Source organism: Octopus sinensis, linkage group LG27 (assembly GCF_006345805.1).
Source record: "Octopus sinensis linkage group LG27, ASM634580v1, whole genome shotgun sequence".
Classification (NCBI taxonomy): Eukaryota; Metazoa; Mollusca; class Cephalopoda; order Octopoda; family Octopodidae; genus Octopus; species Octopus sinensis.
This window is the reverse complement of record NC_043023.1, coordinates 10,284,981-10,310,336: the sequence shown is the minus strand read 5'-3', so window position 1 is coordinate 10,310,336 and position 25,356 is coordinate 10,284,981. Positions and strand designations below refer to the sequence as shown.

At 35.5% G+C, this 25,356-nt stretch overlaps 3 protein-coding genes across 6 annotated transcripts in view; all 3 read right to left on the bottom strand.

Annotated features, from left to right (window-relative positions):
- The window catches only part of LOC118768190 (zinc finger protein 665-like), a 360,963-nt gene that overhangs the window by 102,867 nt on the left and 232,740 nt on the right, over nt 1-25,356 (bottom strand). Inside the window, exon 3 of the mRNA XM_036514206.1 lies at nt 22,189-22,218. The gene's annotated coding sequence lies outside the window, so the exon portion shown is untranslated. The remainder of the gene's footprint in view (nt 1-22,188; nt 22,219-25,356) is intronic.
- LOC118768218 (zinc finger protein 436-like) lies at nt 11,836-13,308 on the bottom strand. The gene is made up of 2 exons (XM_036514326.1): nt 12,892-13,308; nt 11,836-12,230 (listed from the first exon to the last, which is right to left on the bottom strand). The coding sequence occupies exons 1-2, from the start codon at nt 13,172-13,174 to the stop codon at nt 12,154-12,156; spliced, it is 360 nt and encodes a 119-aa protein (XP_036370219.1). The 5' UTR covers nt 13,175-13,308; the 3' UTR covers nt 11,836-12,153.
- Nucleotides 11,836-24,275, bottom strand: LOC115225408 (zinc finger protein OZF-like). 4 transcript variants are annotated; one of them, XM_036514201.1, is made up of 3 exons: nt 24,247-24,275; nt 22,263-23,677; nt 14,768-15,711 (listed from the first exon to the last, which is right to left on the bottom strand). In XM_036514201.1, the coding sequence occupies exons 2-3, from the start codon at nt 23,592-23,594 to the stop codon at nt 15,397-15,399; spliced, it is 1,647 nt and encodes a 548-aa protein (XP_036370094.1). In that variant the 5' UTR covers nt 23,595-23,677; nt 24,247-24,275; the 3' UTR covers nt 14,768-15,396. The 4 variants fall into 4 exon arrangements, 3 of the variants coding, with proteins under 3 accessions (XP_036370094.1, XP_036370092.1, XP_036370093.1); XR_005004039.1 differs by lacking the exons at nt 14,768-15,711; nt 24,247-24,275 and adding an exon at nt 11,836-12,562 and having other exon boundaries at nt 22,047-23,793; XM_036514199.1 differs by lacking the exon at nt 24,247-24,275 and having other exon boundaries at nt 22,263-23,793.

Sequence of the window (25,356 nt, the reverse complement as noted above, 5' to 3'; positions counted from 1 at the left end):
ATTCTGAACGAGATATAAACAGTAACCGCCTCGACAACGTAAGGGTGTATCAGACCATCAGATGTATGTGATATACGAGGAACGTTTGTTTACCACAATACATTATAACATTAATTAACAGAAGTAATTAGATTCGGAAAAAGTATGTGATTATACGAAGGAACGTTGTACCACCATACATCTACAACCTTCCTGAGGAGTAATTAGATCGACAAAAAGTATGTGATATTACGAAGGAACGTTGTTACCCACAATAATTACCATCGGACATTGAATGAGAAGAAGTAATTAGATCGGACAGAAGTATGTGATATACGAAGGAACGTTGTTCCACAAAATTACAACATTACTGAGAAGTAATTAGATCGGACAAAGTATTATATACGGAAGGCAACGTGTTACCACACAATAATTACACAACATTAATGAGAAGTAGTAATTAGATCGGACGAAGTACGTTGCTGATTTACAACAGTGGGAAGAAAACAATAGGCTAATTAGACGAGTAAGGGAGATAAGCAAGTACATAAACCGACGTCCAGTAAAAATAAAAAAACCCTTTCGATTTTTTTTAGCTTTATATGCTACTAGCAGTATCGCCCGGCGTTGCTCGGGTTTGTTTGATCTTTAGAATTAGAATTTGAGATCTTTTCGGTATGAACGGCAGTGTTATATGAAAAAGTCACCCATAATTCATGACCCTTGTATCGATCTATTGCATTTCAATCTGTTTTGGGTTAGGGTATCTTTTTTCTTCAGAAATGTAAAAAAAACCCAATCTGTTTCTTAAACGAGGGACCTATTCATACGGCACAGAATGTTTTTTTTTTTTTACCCAATAGAGTCATTGATTGGTTGAAATTGCAGGAAATTGAAGAAACAAAAACAAACAAATATTTACAAACCATAGAATTTTTCAATAAAGCAAGAGAAAAGACAATTTTTATAAACATATTACCAGTATACGAAGTTTGAAAGTGTTAGTTAGGTGGAAATTATTTTTAAAAACTGCCGTTCAAACCGGAAAGATCTCAATTTTATATAAGAGAGATTTACTAGCATATCGCCGGCTTTGATTGAGTTTGTCGACACTTTAGAATTGGAATGTTTGAAAAGTAATAATTTTGCATTATGTAGCTTGTTATTCTCTTTAAGTGAAGATTCTTCTGGTTGAAATACACAGAAAAGTGCAACACAGAAGTCAAAAATTCGTAAAAAAATAGGATTTTCATAGTAAAAAAAGAACCTTTTCGATGTAAAGTAAATAATTTTTGGGGTTAACATGGGCCGATTGAATTTTTCTTCTACGTAAGGAAGAGCAAGCCTTTTCTATGATACTCTCAAACTTGATCAACTTGCACAGCAGGGTCTCTTAGGAGATGTGTTTAGTTGAAGGCTAAAAACCTGCCACACACACACACACAGACAACCTTCAGCTTTATTTATACAGATATATCATGCAATGCACTCCTGTAAGAAGGCATTTGTGCTAGTTCATGTAAAAAGCACACATGCTGATCCATGTGGTATTCAACTTACTCCTGCCCTGAAATGCGGGCCTGCGCCAAAATAATGCACTTGATATGAGTTTTGAGTTAATTTCTTCTGGATGATGCTCCTACAGTGAAAACTCATAAAGCAAAGCAATAATTTCCCATAGAAGCAACGTTATAAATGTTAATTCATCCTAGAAAATTATTTTACCATTAAATTATAATACTTGTAAATAAATGACAACCAAACAACAGTAGAATGTAAAGAATATTTTATGTAAAGTCAAAAACAATGTCAAGATCATTTAGAATAGATAAAATATGATCATTATAATGTTTCTGAATCCACTTGGAAAGGACTCAGGACACCATCATTTGTAGACGGACCACTGATTCACAAGAACAAGTCTAGAGTTGTTTACTGAGAAGCATGTTCTTTGCTTTTTTTATCAAATTCTGGGGTAAGAACAGATGCATTTGTTATGGTAGTAGAAACTTTCAAATTTGGATGTTGTGCTTGAAAAATAAAACTCATAAAACAAGTCTGTAACTTGGGAAATGAATATTATTCCTCATGAAATGGTTCTCTGTCTGTATGAACATGCTTGTGCTTGGTTAAGTGATCGTTTCGAGAGAAAGATTTACCACAATTTCACAATGATATGGCTTTTCTGTTGAATGTATTTGTGTTTAAATAAGGCACTCCATGTAGAGAATGACTTACCACAGATATCACAGTGATATGCTTCTCTCCTGTATGATGCGTATGGAATAGTTACGCGACATTTGAGAAGGATTTACCACAGAGATTCACAGTGATATGGTTTTCACAACTTGAATGAACGTATTTGCGAACAGTTAAGTTGGGTCCATCAGAGAATGACTTACCACAGGCACACGCAATGATATGCTTCTCATCTGTGTGAATATGTATTGATTAGTTAAGATTCTATTTTCATAAAATAATTTACCACAGATATGACATTGCTACAGCTTCTCTCCTGTATGAATGCGTCTGTGATTAGTACGCTTATTTTGAAAGAATGATTTACCACAGATTTCGCATGAGATATGGTTTTTCCCCCCAGCATGAATGTATCAGTGATTAAGCAGCTGACTATTTTGAGAAAGTGATTTTAACACAGATTTCACAATGATATGGTTTTTCTCCTGTAGAACACGCATGTGCTGGTAAGGTATAGTTTCGACAGAAAGATTTACCACAGATTTCACAGTGATATGGTTTTCTCCTGTATGAACACGCCTGTGTATGGTTAAATTATCGTTTCGAGAGAAAGATTCGTCACAGATTTCACAGTGATATGGTTTTTCACCTGTATGAACATGCTTGTGCTGGTTAAGTGATCGTTTCGAGAGAAAGATTTACCACAGATTTCACAGTGATATGGTTTTTCTCTTGTATGAGTACGTTCGTGAATGACTAACTTAGCTTTCCAGAGGAACGACTTGCCACAGATATCACAATCAAATGATGTTTTGCCCTTTTCATTCTTTTCCTCATCAGAAAAATCAATTTCTTCAGACTCTCTTTTACATTCAACTTCACTCCGATATAATTCATCTTCCATAATGTTCCTTTCTCTTGTCACAGTTCACAAAGGTTTTCCTTCTTCTCGTATTGCTCTGAACAATATTTCTACTGATATATCTCATCAAAAATGATCTTTGTTAATATCTGAAGATGCTGCAAACTGCCTTCTTAATTGCTTTAACTCATTAACATTCAGATTAATCAGTCAAATATAATGTTTATTGAAATTCTTCTGAATTAATCATTCATTATGTTATCATGTTCAGATTTCAATGTTGTGATTGTTTACTTTTAGAATGACCTTGTAGGGTGGGTGTGAGGGGTGGGATCTGGCTAGTATGAATATAAAACACACAAAAATATGGCCAGTTTAAACCGTTTAGCATTGAGATTCCTTTGTGAAATGTAATGCTTATTTATTCATATTGTTTTGAATTAATCATGGATTATCTCATAGCTTTGAGACTTCAGTGTTTGATTGTTTTTTAAACTGACACGGCAGGGTCAGAATATTTGTGCTAGTTTAAATGCTAAATGATTAATTAATATGCAAATATAATTTCTGTGTATTCCAGACAATAAAGAAGAGAAATTTTGCTACATATATGTCAGAGTTCCCCAGATATATTTTGCAGTAATTCAGTAAATATTCATAGAAACAGGGTTATACGTGTTTTGTATAACATCTTTGCTCAGTCTTCAAAGACTTTCCATTCTAATGACGTTGCTTATGTAAAAATCCTGTGAAGCAGATGTCATCTGATAATCTGAAACGAAAGAGAAACAACAGTGTAAAAACATACAAGATAATTAGGAATTAGAGAGATTAAAGCAGTGAAAGTTTTACTACATTTTTATATAGACATGGCTGTAGAAGTGCAGGGATGGTTGTGTGGTAAGAAGTTGGCTTCCCAACCACATGGTCCTGGGTTCAGTCCCAGAGTGGCCAATAAAAGACATGTTGATGGAAACTGAAAGAAGCTTGACATGTCCCAAATACCAAAATGAATTCTAATCGAAATAAGCAAAACAGAAATTTAAATACGAGGAACCATTTGATAAGTCACCTGATGGGACATATCTGCATCAAAGGATGCCCCACAACTGTTCGTACAGACTCTCACCTGCGAGGCACAGATGCACGATGGGTTGAAACAATCATAGTGAATACTAGTCTTGGAAATTCTATTTTCTTTCTCTTTCTCTCATTTTTTAAACTCTACTGACATGAAGGAATTCCTCAAATAAATCCAGTGTCATTTATATCCATACTGTAGATGACATCAGATAGCCAAATATAGTGAGAAGGCTATCTAAAATAATTGATTTATCTGATGATGTAGAGAATGAAGAGGGCAAAACATCATATGATTGTGATACCTGTGGTAAATTATTCTCTCGGAAAACTAACTTACTCACTCACCGACGTATTCATACAGGAGAGAAGCCATATCATTGTGATACCTGTGGTAGATCATTCTCTGAAAATCAAGGCTTGTCTAGGCACAGACGCGTCCATACAGGTGAGAAGCCATATCACTGTGATATCTGTGGCAAATCGTTCGCTCAGAAAGGCAATGATATACTATAAGGTGTATATATAAATTTAAAATTATTACTTCATCATCATTTAAATTCCATTTTACAAGCTGGCATGGGTTGAATGGTTTGAAAGGAGCTAACCAGCTGAAGGGCTGATCAGGCCCCATCTCTATCTTAAAATAGTTTCTATGTCTGGATGCCCTTTCTAACACAAACCCTTTACAGAATGTACTGGGTGATATTACGCAGTACCACTGGGTGCTTTTTACGTGGTATCAGCACCCATGAGCCTGCAGGATTAGGGATGCTCAGCTGGAGGGGGTCGCAAGGGACAAGCTTGTATGCAAGGGCACCCATGCTTTTACTTAGCTTGCTGTGTCTTTTCAAACACAGCAAACTGCCAGGACTCTCGTTTCCTGATCCCCGTCATATAATGTCCACCTTCAATACCAGTATCTGTTGGATGGTTTGGTAGGAGGTGGTCAGTCAGAAGACTGCCCCACACTTGTGTGTCTGTTTTGGCTCAGCTTCTACAGCTAGATGCTCTTCCTAACACCAACCATACTACAGAGTGTATTGAGTACATTTTAAGTGGCAAGATCACAGGCAAGGTCAGTTTTGGCACAGCTTTTTACATTTAATGTCCATTTACCATGCTTCCCTGGGTTGGTTGGTTTGACCTGTGCTGGCAAACAGGGGTGCTGCCCCCAGTTCCTGCCTGATTTAGATTGTTTTCTACAGCTGGACACTCTTCTTAACGCCAACCACTTTAGAGCCTGTATCGAGATCTTCTCATATGGTACATGTATGGGGGTTTTTTATGCAAAGCAGTATAGATGCCCTTTACATAGATCACCATGATATATATATATATATATATATACATACATATAATAATTATTTGAGGGAATATAAATCCAAACTCACGACGAAAAAAATTCAATTTAGAAATACTGAATCAAATTTCACAATATAATATATAATGGCGGTGCCCCAGCGTGGCCACAGCTCATAAGCTGAAACTAGAATCAATCAATCAATCATATATATAATAAATTTCAAGAAAATAACACCTATACATATATATATATATATATATATATATATATTAGGAAAAAAACTACCTTTTATCAATTCAAAAGGAACAATTAAATTACACCATCTAGAAAATTACATATAATAGAATTATTAAAATTAAAATAACAATAAAATATCCATCATTAAGTAAATTGCAAAAAAAATAAAAACTTATATAATTGGTAGAATAACGACACGTCATTGATATTTTATTGTTATTTTAATTTAAATATTTCTATTATATGTAATTTTCTAGATGGTGTAATTTAATTGTTCATTTTGAATTGATAAAAACTGGTGTTTTTTCTAATATATATATATATATATATATTTATAATATAAAATCTGTTCTGTCTGTCTGTGTGTCCTCTAGGATCTTGGGCATCCTCAATCTGATTGCAGCCTAATTCGATATGTAGATGCCGAAGGTATCAGGACGTGTATAAGTCTTGAAAATATTACAAAAATCGATTCCAGGTGAGAATACGATCGATAAAGCCATGGGAACGTGCTTTTGTATGCGCAAGTACATCATCTGTTGTGATCGATACTACACGTACGCAAGAAAAATGCACATGCAGTTTGTGCTGGCTGGCATGAAATAATGCCACAAAATGCAGTATATCTAAGAGACCAAAAAAGTAAGATGCAAAAGAGATATTTTCTTCAAACTTGGCATGAAGGAAGGAAAGACTATTTCGTTTCTCAAGAAGTTTTTTCTTCTTTGCCTTAACTTTGTTTAACAAAACCAAAAGTTTTATTGAAATATAGGCATGCTTAATTATTTTTTAATGAAAAGAACTGTTTAAACCATGTTTGTGTTCTCCCAGTCAACAGCCTTATGATTACTGGTACTTTAAACTCTTCGGTTGCATATTTTTGTGAATAAAATCGTTTTTCTTTGGAATAGAAAAAAAGTCTATCTTTATTTCTTCTTTTGCTGGTTTCCCTAATTTAGGTTAAATCAGTGTTTCTCAAAGGGGAGGCCTATGGAGCGGTCGGAGAAGTTGCCTTGAGAAAATTTGGTTTAAATGTTTGACAACTCATCACCGTCCTTGGACGGGGAGGAGGGGCATTTTGCAACTGTGTGTGTGTATATATATATATATAATTATAATTCTGCTTCTTATTATTACTATCTTTTACTTATTTCTGTCATTAGACTGCCATCATGCTGGGGCATCGCCTTGAAGAATCTGTAGTGAGACTGGATCGACCCCAGAACTTACTTGTTTTTGATGCCTGGAACTCATTTCATCAGTCTAATATAAAAACAAAATGAAATTATTACTTTACTCACCATTTAATATCACTCCTTATCCTCCGTAGAGTCTTTCCCCCCAGCAGTTTTGATACAAAAGTAGAAATTCATCGAGAAAAGTCGATAATTTTAGACGAGATCAAAGAATATCTGACCCTAAAAAGAACCGTTACAAAAATTGCGTAAACGGGGAATATATAAAACATGTAATGGTTTGCTTGAAATACCGAAACGAATTCGTAGCGTGGTACCAAATTTAACAGCAACTATTTACACCATGCAGTATTTCTTGTGGTTTTTTATGTTCTGATCTCAAATCCCGCCGATGTCAATTTTACCTTTCATTGCTTCGGAATCAAAATAAAGATCCATCGAAAAGAGAGGTTGATACTAATCTCCCCCACACCCCCAATATTAAGTCTATTAATAACAACTTTGCTTCTAGCAGGTAACTGAGGTAACAATTGTATCCTTTTCTACTCTAGGCACAAGGCAAGAAATTTAGGGTGAGAGGGGCAGTCGATTAGATCGACCACAGTACGCAACTGGTACTTAATTTATCGACCCCGAAAGGATGAAAGGCAAAGTCTAGCTCGGTGGAATTTGAACTCAGAACGTTAAGACAGACGAAATACCTATTTCTTTATTGCCCAGAATGGGCTAAACACAGAGGGAACAAACAAGGACAGACAAACGGATTAAGTCGATTATATCGAAGCAGTGGTTATTTACTCGATCCCGCAAGGATGAAAGGCAAAATGGAACTGGGCGGAATTTGAACTCAGAACATAAAAAACAGACGAAATACGGCCAGGAATTTCGCCCGGCGTGCTAACGATTCTGCCAGCTCGCCGCCTTAAGAAACTATTATATCAAAAGCAACTTCCACGAATGAATGACCAATTAGTAATATGTCACCTTTAGAAAATGCGAACGTTTGCTGTGCTTGCTAAAAAGACCCATGTGCGTGTGAGCGCACCGGGACCACTGTTCGCTAGTAGTACCTACATAAAGTGCGTAGAAAACGAAATGAAAAGAAAGCAGCTCCATATAATATTCCAAAAAAAAATGCCAGCATTGATTAGAGGAAGGGATTAGATCTGAGAGAAATTTGTGTTGGTATTAATTCATTGAAAGACGATAAGGAAAATTAGTGAGTAAAGGGAGATAAGCAAGGGCATGAGCCTAATTACGGGAAAAAGAAGCATTCGATCTTTAGATGGCTTCATAGGCTTATAACGGTGGTGGATCTCCGTCGTTTCACAAAGAGGAGTCAATCTTTTGGTCAACTGATTTACTTGCACTTCACTGAGTATTCGCTGGTGTACAAGATGCATCCTTACTTTAGCAGAATATTAAGGGCAGAAACCAGATTAATACGTTTCGTCATTCAGCCATTGGAAAACGTTTTAAAGTAGTTTTGTAGAGAAAACTTACAAGGAAAACAATTCAATTTAGAATTACTAAATCAAATTTCACACAATATAATAAATATACAGAAAAAAACACCACCTTTTATTAATTGAAAATGAACAATTAAATTACACCATCTAGAAAATTACATATAATAGATATATTAAAATTAAAATAACAATAAAAAGTCAAAAAAGTAATAATAAAAACGTATATAATTAGTATATATATTTATGTACATATATATATGTATATGTGGGTGTATACGTTTTGTTTTAATTATATCTTTATATACGCACATACACACATAAAAAACTGATACACCGTGGCTTACGACAATTACAATCATCCAAATTTAGAGAATGTGTTGAGATCTTCTCACAGGGTACATGTATGGGTGTTTTTTATGCAAAGCAGTATAGATGCCCTTTACATAGATCACCGTGATATATATATATACATACATATAATAATTATTTGAGGGAATATAAATCCAAACTCACAAGGAAAAAAATTCAATTTAGGAATACTAAATCAAATTTCACAATATAATATATATATATCTAAAAAATTAGAAAAAAAACACATTTTTATCAATTCAAAATGAACAATTAAATTACATTGCTTGACAACCGATGCTGGTGTGTTTATGTCCCCATCACTTAGCGGTTCGGAAATAGCGACCGATAGAATAAGTACTGAGCTTACAAAGAATAAGTCCCGGGGTCGAGTTGCTCGATTAAAGGCGGTGCTCCAGCATGGCCGCAGTCAAATGACCGAAACAAGTAAAAGATTACTTAGTTTAAAAATTTATTTACTTTGCGTTTTTTTCTCTTTTTCTTTTTTTAGTTATTTCAGTCATTTGACTGCGGCCATGCTGGAGCACCGCCTTTAATCGAGCAACTCGACACCAGGACTTATTCTTTGTAAGCCTGGTACTTATTCTATCGGTGACTTTTGCCGAACCGTTAGGTTACGGGGACATAAACACACCAGCATCAGTTGTCAAGCAATGCTAGGGGGACAAACACAGACACACAAACATATATATATATATATATATATATATATATATATATATATATATATATATATATATATATATGTATAATATATATACATATATATTCGACGTGCTTCTTTCAGTTTCCGTCTACTAAATCCACTCACAAGGCTCTGGTCGGCCCAAGGCTATAGTATAAGACACTTGCCCAAGGTGCCACGCATTGGGACTGAACCCAGAACGATGCAGCTGGTAAACAAGCTACTTACCACACAGTCACTCCTGCGCCTTATTATTATTATTATTATTATTATTATTATTAATATTCAGTAGTTTTGTTTTTATAGAGTGCTTTCACTTCACTACCGAGCGCAGCTCTGTGTGCCTTGGCTATGTGCTGTGATTTGTTGTGAGGGTTACTATATTGAAAGTAAGGGGTATCAGCCATCTGAACGTGGCTAGCCACTGGGGTGGGGTGTTACTGATGATTTTAGCCCCAGGCGATCAACGTCACCAAAAGGACTTTAGACACTATATCAGTGTCCTTGTGTTACTTGCAAAGGGAGGTCATCCTCCCTCGAAGACCCGAGTACTACATACGGACTATAGTTTCAAGGTAATTGCCTCTCGTCAACGCATGGTAAGCACTGGTCTTCGATGAAGGAGTCCCCTCGCAAGTAATATATAATGTTTTTCACAGTAACCACTGTCACTGATGTAGAAAAACTGTCTGAAAACAATAATAAATCTCTGAACGAGATATAAACAGTAACCGCTCGACAACGTAAGGGGTATCAGCCATCAGAAGTATGTGATATACGAAGGAACGTTGTTACCACAATAATTATAACATTAATTAACAGAAGTAATTAGATCGGACAAAAGTATGTGATATACGAAGGAACGTTGTTACCACAATAATTACAACATTAATGAGAAGTAATTAGATCGGATAAAAGTATGTGATATACGAAGGAACGTTGTTACCACAATAATTACAACATTAATGAGAAGTAATTAGATCGGACAGAAGTATGTGATATACGAAGGAACGTTGTTACCACAATAATTACAACATTAATTAAAAGAAGTAATTAGATCGGACAAAAGTATGTGATATACGAAGGAACGTTGTTACCACAATAATTACAACATTAATGAGAAGAAGTAATTAGATCGGACAGAAGTACGTGTTGCTTATTACAACAGTGGGAAAACAATAGGCTAATTAGACGAGTAAAGGGAGATAAGCAAGTACATAAACCGAAGTCCAGTAAAAATAAAAACCCTTTCGATTTTTTTATAGCTTTATATGCTTACTAGCAGTATCGCCCGGCGTTGCTCGGGTTTGTTTCGATCATTTAGAATTAGAATTGTGGGATCTTTTCGGTTTGAACGGCAGTTTTTCTGGCGGTGTTATATGAAAAAGTCACCCATAATTATGACCCTTGTATCGATCTATTGCATTTCAATCTGTTTTAGGGTTAGGGTATCTTTTTTTCTTCAGAAATGTAAATAAACCCAATCTGTTTCTTAAACGAGGGACATATTCATACGGCACAGAATGTGTTTTTTTTTACCCCAATAGACGTCATTGATTGGTTGAAATTGCAGAAAAAAAACAACAAATATTTTACAAACCATAGAATTTTCTCAATAAAGCCAAGAGAAAAAGACATTTTATAAACATATTCTACCAGTATACGAAGTTTGAAAGTGTTTAGTTAGGTGGAAATTATTTTTAAAAACTGCCGTTCAAACCGGAAAGATCTCAATTTTATATATAGAGAGATTACTAGCAATATCGCCCGGCGTTGCTTGAGTTTGTTTCGACCCTTTAGAATTGGAATGTTTGAAAAGTAATAATTTTGCATTATGTAGCTTGTTATTCTCTTTAAGTGAAGATTCTTCTGGTTGAAATACACAGAAAAGTGGCAGCACAGAAGTCAAAAATTCGTAAAGAAATAGGGATTTTCATAGTAAAAAAGCACCTTTTCGATGTAAATAATTTTTGGGGTTAACATGGGCCGATTTGAATTTTTTCTTCTACGTAAGGAAGAGCAAGCCTTTATCTATGATACTCTCAAACTTGATCAACTTGCACAGCAGGGTCTCTTAGGAGATGGTGTTAGTTGAAGGCTACAAAACCTGCCACACACACACACACAAACAACTTCAGCTTTATTTTATACAGATATATCATGCAATGCCACTCCCTGTAAGAAGCATTTGTGCTAGTTCATGTAAAAAGCACACATGCTGATCCATGTGGTTATTCAACTTACTCCTTCCCCTGAAATTGCTGGCCTTGCGCCAAAATAATGCCTTGATATGTGAGTTAATTTCTTCTGGAGATTGCTCCTAAAGTGAAAACTCATAAAGCAAAGCAATAATTTCCCATAGAAGCAATGTTATAAATTGTAATTCATTCCTAGAAAATTATTTTACCAATAAAATTAATAATACTTGTAAATAAATGACAATAAAACAACAGTAGAATGTAAAGAATATTTTATGTAAAGTCAAAAACAATGTCAAGATCATTTAGAATAGATAAAATATGATCATTATAATTGTTTTCTGAATCACTTTGAAAAGACTCAGGGACACCATCATTTGTAGACGTGACCACTGATTCACAAGAAACAAGTCTAGAGTTGTTTACTGAGAAGCATTCCTTTGCTTTTTATAAACTTCTTGGTAAGACACAGATGCATTTGTTATGGTAGTAGAAACTTTCAAAATTTGGATGTTGTGCGTGAAAAATAAAACTCATAAACAATGTCTGTAACTTGGGAAATGAATCTATTCCTCATGAAATGTGTTCTCTGTCTGTATGAACATGCTTGTGCTTGGTTAAGTGATCGTTTCGAGAGAAAGATTTACCACATTTCACAATGATATGGCTTTTCTCCTGTATGAATGTATTTGTGTTTAAATAAGGCACTCCATGTAGAGAAAGACTTACCACAGATATCACAGTGATATGGCTTCTCTCCTGTATGAATGCGTATGTGAATAGTTACGCGACCATTTTGAGAGAAGGATTTACCACAGATTTCACAGTGATATGGTTTTCACACTTGAATGAACGTATTTGCGAACAGTTAAGCTGGGTCCATCAGAGAATGACTTACCACAGACACCGCAATGATATGACTTCTCATCTGTGTGAATATGTATCTGATTAGTTAAGATTCTATTTTCATAAAATAATTTACCTCAGATATGACATTGCTACACCTTCTCTCCTGTATGAATGCGTCTGTGATTATTTTGAAAGAATGATTTACCACAGATTTCGCATGAGATATGGTTTTTTCCCCCAGCATGAATGTATCAGTGATTAAGCAGCTGACTATTTTGAGAAAGTGATTTACCACAGATTTCACAATGATATGGTTTTTCTCCTGTATGAACACGCATGTGCTTGGTTAAGGTATCGTTTCGAGAGAAAGATTTACCACAGATTTCACAGTGATATGGTTTTCTCCTGTATGAACACGCCTGTGTATGGTTAAATTATCGTTTCGAGAGAAAGATTCGTCACAGATTTCACAGTGATATGGTTTTTCACCTGTATGAACATGCTTGTGCTTGGTTAAGTGATCGTTTCGAGAGAAAGATTTACCACAGATATCACAGTGATATGGTTTTTCTCCTGTATGGGTACGTTCGTGAATGACTAACTTAGCTTTCCAAGAGAACGACTTGCCACAGATATCACAATCAAATGATGTTTTGCCCTTTTCATTCTTTTCCTCATCAGAAAAATCAATTTCTTCAGACTCTCTTTTACATTCAACTTCACTCCGATATAATTCATCTTCCATAATGTTCCTTTCTCTTGTCACAGTTCACAAAGGTTTTCCTTCTTCTCGTATATTGCTCTGAACAAATATTTCTACTGATATATCTCATCAAAAGTGATCTTTGTTAATATCTGAAGATGCTGCAAACTGCCTTCTTAATTGCTTTAACTCATTAACATTCAGATTAATCAGTCAAATATAATGTTTATTGAAATTCTTCTGAATTAATCATTCATTATGTTATCATGTTCAGATTTCAATGTTGTGATTGTTTACTTTTAGAATGACCTTGTAGGGTGGGTGTGAGGGGTGGGATCTGGCTAGTATGAATATAAAACACACAAAAATATGGCCAGTTTAACCGTTTAGCATTGAGATTCCTTTGTGAAATGTAATGCTTATTTATTCATATTGTTTTGAATTAATCATGGATTATCTCATAGCTTTGAGACTTCAGTGATTTGATTGTTTATGTTTAAACTGACACGGCAGGGTGAGTGTGAGAGGTCAGAATATTTGTGCTAGTTTAAATGCTAAATGATTAATTAATATGCAAATATAATTTTCTGTGTATTCCAGACAATAAAGAAGAGAAATTTTGCTACATATATGTCAGAGTTCAGAAGATATATTTTGCAGTAATTCAGTAAATATTTATAGAAACAGGGTTATACGTGTTTTGTATAACATCTTTGCTCAGTCTTCAAAAGCCTTTCCATTCTAATGACTTTGCTTATGTAAAAATTCTGTGAAGCAGATGTCATCTGATAATCTGAAACGAAAGAGAAACAACAGTGTAAAACATACAAGATAATTAGGAATTAGAGAGCCATGCGCCTTCAAATATATATGAGAAGTAACATAATAACTTCATATAAATATATATAAATATATATATCCTACAAGAATCGCCCAGTGTTGCTCGCATTTGTTTTCTTTTTGACCCTTTAGAATTGGAATTTTTGAAAAGTAAAAATCTTGCATTATGTAGCTTGTTATTCTCTTAAAGTGAACAGTTTTCTGGTTGAAATACACTGAAAAATGGCGTCACAGCAGTCAAAGAATCGTAAAAATTTGGGATTTTCATAGAAAAAAAAGCACCTTTCTGATCTAAATAATTTTTGTTGTTGACATGGTGCGATTTGAATTTTTTTCTTCTGTGGAAGGAAGAGCAATCCTTCAACAATCATCCTCTCAATTTTGGTCAACTTGCACCGCAGAGTCTCGGAGGAGATAGTGTTAGTTGAGGGCTACCAAACCAGCCACACACACAGACAACTTCAGCTTTATATATATAGATATATCGTGCAATGCCACTCCCTGTAAGAAGCATTTGTGCTAGTTCATGTAAAAAGCACACATGCTGATCCATGTGGTTATTCAACTTACTCCTTCCCCTGAAATTGCTGGCCTTGTGCTAAAATAATGTCAGATACAATAATGCCTTGATATATGAGTTAATTTCTTACTGGAGATTGCTCCTAAAGGGAAAACTCATAAAGCAAAGCAATAATTTTCCATAGAAGCAATGTTATAAATTGTAATTCATTTCTAGAAAAATATTTTACCAATAAAATTTATAATACTTGTAAATAAATGACAATAAAACAACAGTAAAATGTAAAGAATATTTTATGTAAAGTCAAAAACAATGTCAAGATCATTTAGAATAGATAAAATATTATTATTATAATTGTTTTCTGAATCACTTTGAAAAGACTCAGGGACACCATCATTTGTAGACGTGACCACTGATTCACAAGAAACAAGTCTAGAGTTGTTTACTGAGAAGCATTCCTTTGCTTTTTATAAACTTCTTGGTAAGACACAGATGCATTTGTTATGGTAGTAGAAACTTTCAAAATTTGGATGTTGTGCTTGAAAAATAAAACTCATAAACAATGTCTGTAACTTGGGAAATGAATCTATTCCTCATGAAATGTGTTCCCTGTCTGTATGAACATGCTTGTGCTTGGTTAAGTGATCGTTTCGAGAGAAAGATTTACCACAGATTTCACAATGATATGGCTTTTCTCCTGTATGAATGTATTTTTGTTTAAATAAGGCACTCCATGTAGAGAATGATTTACAACAGATATCACAGTGATATGGCTTCTCTCCAGTATGAATGCGTATGTGAATAGTTACGCGACCATTTTGAGAGAAGGATTTACCACAGCTTTCGCAGTGATATGGTTTTTTCCCCCAGTATGAATGTATCAGTGATTAAGCAGCTGACTATTTTAAGAAAATGATTTACCAGAGATATCACAATGATATGGCTTCTCCCCTGTATGAACACACTTGTGCTTGGTTAAGGTATCGTTTCGAGAGAAAGATTTACCACAGATTTCACAGTGATATGGTTTTTCTCCTGTATGAACACACTTGTGCTTGGTTAAGGTATCGTTTCGAGAGAAAGATTTACCACAGATTTCACAGTGATATGGTTTTTCTCCTGTATGAACACGCCTGTGCATGGTTAAGTGATCGTTTTGAGAGAAAGATTTACCACAGATTTCACAGTGATATGGTTCTTCTCCTGTATGAACACGCTTGTGCTTGGTCAAGGTACCGTTTTTAGAGAAAAATTTACCACAGATTTCACAGTGATATGGTTTTTCTCCTGTATGAACACGCCTGTGCCTAGTTAAGGTATCGTTTCGAGAGAAAGACTTACCACAGATTTCACAGTGATATGGTTTTTCTCCCGTATGAACACGCTTGTGATTGGTTAAGTTAGAACTTTGAGAGAATGATTTATCACAGATTCACAGCGATATGGCTTCTCACCTGTATGAATGCGTTTGTGGGTAGTTAAATGACCATTTTCAGAGAAAGATTTACCACAGATTTCACAGTGATATGGTTTTTCACCTGTATGAGTACGTTCGTGAATGACTAACTTAGCTTTCTGAGAGAACGACTTGCCACAGATATCACAATCAAATGATGTTTTGCCCTTTTCGTTCTGTTCCTCATCAGAAAAATCAATTTCTTCAGACTCTCTTTTACATTCAACTTCACTCCGATATAATTCATTTTCCATAATTTTCCTTTCTCTCGTCACAGTACACAAAGGTTTTCCTTCTTCTCGTATATTGCTCTGAACAAATATTTCTACTGATATATCTCCATCAAAAGTGATCTTTGTTAATATCTGAAGATGCTGCAAACTGCCTTCTTAATTGCTTTAACTCATTAACATTCAGATTAATCAGTCAAATATAACGTTTATTGAAATTCTTCTGAATTAATCATTCATTATGTTATCATGTTCAGATTTCAATGTTGTGATTGTTTATTTTTAGAATGACCTTGTAGGGTGGGTGTGAGGGGTGGGATCTGGCTAGTATGAATATAAAACACACAAAAATATGGCCAGTTTAACCGTTTAGCATTGAGATTCCTTTGTGAAATGTAATGCTTATTTATTCATATTGTTTTGAATTAATCATGGATTATCTCATAGCTTTGAGACTTCAGTGATTTGATTGTTTATGTTTAAACTGACACGGCAGGGTCAGAATATTTGTGCTAGTTTAAATGCTAAATGATTAATTAATATGCAAATATAATTTTCTGTGTATTCCAGACAATAAAGAAGAGAAATTTTGCTACATATATGTCAGAGTTCCCCAGATATATTTTGCAGTAATTCAGTAAATATTCATAGAAACAGGGTTATACGTGTTTTGTATAACATCTTTGCTCAGTCTTCAAAAGACTTTCCATTCTAATGACGTTGCTTATGTAAAAATCCTGTGAAGCAGATGTCATCTGATAATCTGAAACGAAAGAGAAACAACAGTGTAAAACATACAAGATAATTAGGAATTAGAGAGATTAAAGCAGTGAAAGTTTTACTACATTTTTATATAGACATGGCTGTAGAAGTGCAGGGATGGTTGTGTGGTAAGAAGTTGGCTTCCCAACCACACGGTCCTGGGTTCAGTCCCAGAGTGGCCAATCAAAGATATGGTTGATGGAAACTGAAAGAAGCTTGACATGTCCCAAGTACCAAAATGAATTCTTATCGAAATAAGCAAAACAGAAATTTAAATATGAGGAACCATTTGATAAGTCACCTGATGGGACATGTCTGCATCAAAGGATGCCCCACAACTGTTCGTACAGAATCTCACCTGCGAGGCACAGATGCACGATGGGTTGAAACAATCATAGTGAATACTAGTCTTGGAAATTCTATTTTCTTTCTCTTTCTCTCATTTTTTAAACTCTACTGACAAGAAGGAATTCCTCAAATAAATCCAGTGTCATTTATATCCATACTGTAGATGACATCAGATAGCCAAATACAGTGGGAAGGCTATCTAAAATAATTGATTTATCTGATGATGTAAAGAATGAAGAGGGCAAGACATCATATGATTGTGATACCTGTGGTAAATTATTCTCTCGAAAAACTAACCTACTCACTCACCGACGTATTCATACAGGAGAGAAGCCATATCATTGTGATACCTGTGGTAGATCATTCTCTCGAAATCAAGGCTTGACTAGGCACAGACGCGTCCATACAGGTGAGAAGCCATATCACTGTGTTATCTGTGGCAAATTGTTCGCTCAGAAAGGCAATGGTATACTATAAGGTGTATATATAAATTTAAAATTATTACTTCATCATCATTTAAATTCCATTTTACACACTGGCATGGGTTGGATGATTTGAAAGGAGCTAAGCAGCTGAAGGGCTGATCAGGCCCCATCTCTATCTTAAAATAGTTTCTATGGCTGGATGCCCTTTCTAACACAAACCCTTTACAGAATGTACTGGGTGATATTACGCAGTACCACTGGGTGCTTTTTACGTGGTATCAGCACCCATGAGCCTGCAGGATTAGGGATGCTCAGCTGGAGGGGGTTGCAAGGGACAAGCTTGTATGCAAGGGCAACCATGCTTTTACTTAGCTTGATGTGTCTTTTCAAACACAGCAAACTGCCAGGATTCTCGTTTCCTGATCCCCTTCATTTAATGTCTGCCTTCAATACCAGTATCTGCTGGATGGTTTGGTAGGAGGTGGTCAGTCAGAAGACTGCCCCAGACTTGTGTGTCTGTTTTGGCTCAGCTTTTACAGCTGGATGCTCTTCCTAACACCAACCATACTACAGAGTGTATTGAGTACATTTTACACTTAAAATCACAGGCAAGGTCAGTTTTGGCACAGCTTTTTACATTTAATGTCCATTTACCATTCTTCCCTGGGTTGGTTGGTTTGACCTGTGCTGGCAAACAGGGGTGCTGCACCCAGTTCCTGCCTGATTTCGATTGCTTTCTACAGCTGGACACTCTTCTTAATGCCAACCAGTTTAGAGACTGTATCGAGAACTTCTCACATGGTCCTTAAATGGGAGCTTTTTATGCAGAGGAGTATAGATGCCATTTACATAGACCACCATGATATATATATATATATATATCTATATAAATATATATGTATTTGTTTTTTTTATGCCAGGAACTCATTTTATCAGTCTGCTGCCGAAAGTTCCAGGGATGTAAATATACCAACACCGTTTGTTAAGCGGGAATGGGAGGGGAAGAAACACTAACACAAAGATACACATACATACTGAGACAAATCCAGAATTTCTTTTAAAATTTTAACTTTCATATGTACGAGCCCACCAAATTTATATTTTCATATTAAATTCCGATAGAATTCTAATATACACATTCTGAATGGTATTTGTAGCAAATTTCATAAAAACATATTTTTCTGTAAATAACTTAATTTTCATAATTTCAGCAGGTTTACAAATAGCATTTATGATCGGGAAAATGTAAAGAAATCTTGAATATTGTTAAGATTTCCCACTAAAACAGGTTTGTACAAAGAGAAAACGAAATTTAATATAAAATAAGAAGAAATTATTACTTTACTCACAATTTAATCTCACTCGTTATCTTCGAAATAGTCCTTTCCCCTTCAGTTTTGATACAAAAGTAGAAATTCATCCAGAAAAATCATTAATTTCAGACGAGATCAAAGAATATCTGACACCAGAAATATCACCGACAAAAACTTATAAAAAAGGGGAATGTATAAAACATACATTGGTTTGCTTTAATTACCGAAACGAAATCCTACCGATGTCAATTTTACCTTTCATTGATTTGGGATGAATAAAATAAAGACCCAGTCAAAACAAGAGGTCGATGGTAGTTACTAACTCCCCCAAACCACCATCAGTAGGCCTTTTAATAAAAACTTTGCTCCTAGCAGATAACTGAAGAAACAATTATATCAAGGAGAATAACTTGTACGAGCGACTGACCAAACTCTACTTTACCACCTTCAGAAAATGCGAATGTTTTGAAACTGTTAATATTGTTATTACAGCCATATAATGCTGATTGCACCTTGTCTCGCCTGATCACCGAAGTGAAGCAATGTCGAGCCTGCAGGGTACTTAGATGGGTGACCGCTTGGACAACCTATCTGCCCAAAGCATCTAAAGCATTTTGCAGGGCGGCGAGCTGGCAGGATCGTTAGCACGCCGGACGAAATGCTAACCGCTATTTCGACCGACGCTACGTTCGTAGTGAATGCGGGAGATTAGAAGTAAGACACTCACCTTCTCTTCGTTGACCCTTATCTGTCGGATGGTAATGTACCCTTCCACGTGGCCTGTCCCGAAACGCTAAAAATAGCAGCTGCTATCCCCCAACTGGTCGAAGCACTGACACGTCATGCACTCACAACTTCCCCGATCGAAAAGGGCGCCATCGCCCCAACCCCGTGCGCGCCCTTGATCTTCCGGTCATCTTCCTAGCCGCTGACGTCATCCCACAGTTCTCAGTTCAAATTCCACCATGGTCGATTGTGCCTTTCATCGTTTCGGGGTCGATAAAATAAGTACCAGTTGACTAAACACCATCCTCTACAAGAAGGATATTTTTAGTAAGTGGGATGGTTTAGTGTGAGAAAATGTTAGTAATTGTACACGGTTGGCCTGGATAGCATGGCTCTAATAAGCATAATCCTTCAGTATGGGAGATTTAAGAAAGTAAATAGAAATTAAAGGGGAAATAAGTAGGTTTCCATTCCTTACACCGAATCAGTATTGGAGTAACTTTTGAATTTCACTAGATTAGCCAAATTATTAAACAAGATTCTTCAGTGTTTGGCAACGGCGTTGACTAATTTTGAATTAACTTGCACTTCACTGAGTATTTGCTGGTGTACAAGATGCATCCTTACTTTACGAGAATATTTAGGGCAGAAACCAGATTAATACGTTTCGTCATTCAGCCATTGGAAAACGTTTTAAAGTAGTTTTGTGGAGAAAATATGGCTGCATTTCGCTTTGACCCTTTAACTTTAAACATTGTTCAATGTAATGAAGATGACATGAATTGAACTCACGATTGAGCCATGCACCTTCAAATATATATGAGAAGTTACAGAGCTTCATATATATACTAGCAGTATCGCCCAGCGTTGCTCAGGTTTATTTTCTTTTCGACCCATTAGAATTGGAATTTTTGAAAAGTAAAAATCTTGCATTATGTAGCTTGTTATTCTCTTTAAGTGAACAGTTTTCTGGTTGAAATACACCGAAAAACGGTGACACAGCAGTCAAAGAATCGTAAAAAATAGGGATTTTCATAGAAAAAAAAGCACCTTTCTGATCTAAATAATATTTGGTGTTGACATGGTGCGATTTCAATTTTTTCTTCTACGGAAGGAAGAGCAAGCCTTCTTTTATCATACTCTCAATTTTGGTCAACTTGCGCTAGTGTCTCGGTAGAGATAGTGTTAGTTGAAGGCTGCAAAACCTGCCACACACACAGACAACTTCAGCTTTATACAAATAGATATATCGTGCAATGCCACTCCCTGTAAAAAGCATTTGTGCTAGTTCATGTAAAAAGCACACATGCTGATCCATGTGGTTATTCAACTTACTCCTTCCCCTGAAATTGCTGGCCTTGTGCCAAAATACTGTCAGATACAATAATGCCTTGATATATGACTTAATTTCTTCCTGGAGATTGCTCCTAAAGTGAAAACTCATAAAGCAAAGCAATCATTTCCCATAGAAGCAATGTAATAAATTGTAATTCATTCCCAGAAAAATATTTTACCAATAAAATTTATAATACTTGTAAATAAATGACAATAAAATAACAGTAGAATGTAAAGAATATTTTATGTAAAGTCAAAAACAATGTCAAGATCATTTAGAATAGACAAAATATTATTATTATAACTGTTTTCTGAATCACTTTGAAAAGACTCAGGGACACCATCATTAGTAGACGTGACCACTGATTCACAAGCAAAGAAACAAGTCTAGAGTTGTTTACTGAGAAGCATTCTTTTGCGTTTTATAAACTTCTTGGTAAGACACAGGTGCATTTGTTATGGTAGTAGAAACTTTCAAAATTTGGATGTTGTGCTTGAAAAATAAAACTCATAAACAATGTCTGTAACTTGGGAAATGAATCTATTCCTCATGAAATGTGTTCTCTGTCTGTATGAACATGCTTGTGCTTGGTTAAGTGATGGTTTCGAGAGAAAGATTTACCACAGATTTCACAATGATATGGCTTTTCTCCTGTATGAATGTATTTGTGTTTAAATAAGGCACTCCATGTAGAGAATGATTTACCACAGATATCACAGTGATATGGCTTCTGTCTTGTATGAATGCGTATGTGAATAGTTACGCGACCATTTTGAGAGAAGGATTTACCACAGATTTCACAGTGATATGGTTTTCACACTTGAATGAATGTATTTGCGAACAGTTAAGCTGGGTCCATCAGAGAATGACTTACCACAGACACCGCAATAATATGACTTCTCTCCTGTGTGAATATGTATCTGATTAGTTAAGATTCTATTTTCATAAAATAATTTACCACAGATATGACATTGCTACAGCTTCTCTCCTGTATGAATGCATCTGTGATTAGTCACGCCTTTATGTTGAAAGAATGATTTACCACAGATTTCACAGTGAAATGGTTTTTTTCCCCTGTATGAATGTATCAGTGATTAAGCAGCTGACTATTTTGAGAAAATGATTTACCAGAGATATCACAATGATATGGTTTTTCTCCTGTATGAACACGCATGTGCTTGGTTAAGGTATCGTTTCGAGAGAAAGATTTACCACAGATTTCACAGTGATATGGTTTTTCTCCTGTATGAACATGCTTGTGCTTGGTTAAGGTACCGTTTCGAGAGAAAGATTTACCACAGATTTCACAGTGATATGGTTTTTCTCCTGTATGAACACCCTTGTGCTTGGTTAAGTGATCGTTCCGAGAGAAAGATTTACCACAGATTTCACAGTGATATGGTTTTTCTCCTGTATGAACATGCTTGTGCTTGGTTAAGGTATCGTTTTGAGAAAAAGATTTACCACAGATTTCACAGTGATATGGTTTTTCTCCTGTATGAACACACTTGTGCTTGGTTAAGGTATCGTTTCGAGAGAAAGATTTACCACAGATTTCACAGTGATATGGTTTTTCTCCTGTATGAACACGCCTGTGCATAGTTAAGTTTTCGTTTTGAGAAAAAGATTTACCACAGATTTCACAGTGATATGGTGCTTCTCCTGTGTGAACATGCTTGTGCCTGGTTAAGGTACCGTTTTGAGAAAAGGATTTACCACAGATTTCACAGTGATATGGTTTTTCTCCTGTATGAACACCCTTGTGCTTGGTTAAGTGATCGTTCCGAGAGAAAGATTTACCACAGATTTCACAGTGATATGGTTTTTCTCCTGTATGAACATGCTTGTGCTTGGTTAAGGTATCGTTTTGAGAAAAAGATTTACCACAGATTTCACAGTGATATGGTTTTTCTCCTGTATGAACACGCCTGTGCATAGTTAAGTTTTCGTTTTGAGAAAAAGATTTACCACAGATTTCACAGTGATATGGTTTTTCTCCTGTATGAACACCCTTGTGCTTGGTTAAGTGATCGTTCCGAGAGAAAGATTTACCACAGATTTCACAGTGATATGGTTTTTCTCCTGTATGAACATGCTTGTGCTTGGTTAAGGTATCGTTTTGAGAAAAAGATTTACCACAGATTTCACAGTGATATGGTTTTTCTCCTGTATGAACATGCCTGTGCCTGGTTAAGGTACCGTTTTGAGAGAAAGATTTACCACAGATTTCACAGTGATATGGTGCTTCTCCTGTGTGAACATGCTTGTGCCTGGTTAAGGTACCGTTTTGAGAAAAGGATTTACCACAGATTTCACAGTGATATGGTTTTTCTCCTGTATGAGTACGTTCGTGAATGACAAACTGAGCTTTCCGAGAGAACGACTTGCCACAGATATCACAATCAAATGATATTTTGCCCTTTTCGTTCTCCTCCTCATCAGAAAAATCAATTTCTTCAGACTCTCTTTTACATTCAACTTCACTCCGATATAATTCATCTTCCATAATTTTCCTTTCTCTCGTCACAGTACACAAAGGTTTTCCTTCTTCTCGTATATTGCTCTTAACAAATATTTCTACTGATATATCTCCATCAAAAGTGATCTTTGTTAATATCTGAAGATGCTGCAAACTGCCTTCTTAATTGCTTTAACTCATTAACATTGAGATTACTCTGTCAAATATAACATTTATTGAAATTCTTCTGAATTAATCATTCATTATGTTACCATGTTCAGATTTCAATGTTGTGATTGTTTATTTTTAGAATGACCTTGAAGGGTGGGTGTGAGGGGTGGGATCTGGCTAGTATGAATATAAAACACACAAAAATATGGCCAGTTTAACCGTTTAGCATTGAGATTCCTTTGTGAAATGTAATGCTTATTTATTCATATAGTTTTGAATTAATCATGGATTATCTCATAGCTTTGAGACTTCAGTGATTTGATTGTTTATGTTTAAATTGACACTGCAGGGTGAGTGTGAGAGGTCAGAATATTTGTGCCAGTTTAAATGCTAAATGATTAATTAATATGCAAATATAATTTTCTGTGTATTCCAGACAATAAAGAAGAGAAATTTTGCGACATATATGTCAGAGTTCAGAAGATATATTTTGCAGTAATTCAGTAAATATTTATAGAAACAGGGTTATACGTGTTTTGTATAACATCTTTGCTCAGTCTTCAAAAGCCTTTCCATTCTAATGACGTTGCTTATGTAAAAATCCTGTGAAGCAGATGTCATCTGATAATCTGAAACGAAAGAGAAACAACAGTGTAAAACATACAAGATAATTAGGAATTAGAGAGATTAAAACAGTGAAAGTTTTACTACATTTTATATAGACATGGACGTAGAAGTGCAGGGATGGTTGTGTGGTAAGAAGTTGGCTTCCCAACCACATGGTCCTGGGTTCAGTCCCAGAGTGGCCAATCAAAGACATGTTTGATGGAAACTGAAAGAAGCTTGACATGTCCCAAATACCAAAATGAATTCTTATCGAAATAAGCAAAACAGAAATTTAAATATGAGGAACCATTTGATAAGTCAACTGATGGGACATGTCTGCATCAAAGGATGCCCCACAACTGTTCGTACAGAATCTCACCTGTGAAGCACAGATGCACGATGGGTTGAAACAATCAGAGTGAATACTAGTCTTGGAAATTCTATTTTCTTTCTCTTTCTCTCATGTTTTAAACTCTACTGACATGAAGGAATTCCTCAAATAAATCCAGTGTCATTTATATCCATACTGTAGATGACATCAGATAGCCAAATACAGTGAGAAGGCTATCTAAAATAATTGATTTATCTGATGATGTAGAGAATGAAGAGGGCAAGACATCATATGATTGTGATACCTGTGGTAAATTATTCTCTCGGAAAACTAACCTACTCACTCACCGACGTATTCATACAGGAGAGAAGCCATATCATTGCGATACCTGTGGTAGATCATTCTCTTGAAATCAAGGCTTGTCTAGGCACAGACGCGTCCATACAGGAGAGAAACCATATCACTGTGATATCTGTGGCAAATTATTCGCTCAGAAAGGCAATGATATACTATAAGGTGTATATATAAATATAAAATTATTACTTCATCATCATTTAAATTCCATTTTACACACTGGCATGGGATGAATGGTTTGAAAGGAGCTATCCAGCTGAAGGGCTGATCAGGCCCAATCTCTATCTTAAAATAGTTTCTATGGCTGGATGCCCTTTCTAACACAAACCCTTTACAGAATGTACTGGG

Bases quoted from the DNA above. Each gene is read 5' to 3' on its own strand.
- LOC118768218 (XM_036514326.1), bottom strand. From the start codon at position 13,174: ATGGAAGATGAATTATATCGGAGTGAAGTTGAATGTAAAAGAGAGTCT. The intron at 12,231-12,891 runs GTGACGAATCTT...TCATTGTGAAAT, and splicing joins ACCATATCACTGTGAAATCT to GTGGTAAATCTTTCTCTCGA.
- LOC115225408 (XM_036514201.1), bottom strand. From the start codon at position 23,594: ATGGAAGATGAATTATATCGGAGTGAAGTTGAATGTAAAAGAGAGTCT. The intron at 15,712-22,262 runs ATGCGTGTTCAT...TTGACCAAGCAC, and splicing joins ACGATACCTTAACCAAGCAC to AAGCGTGTTCATACAGGAGA.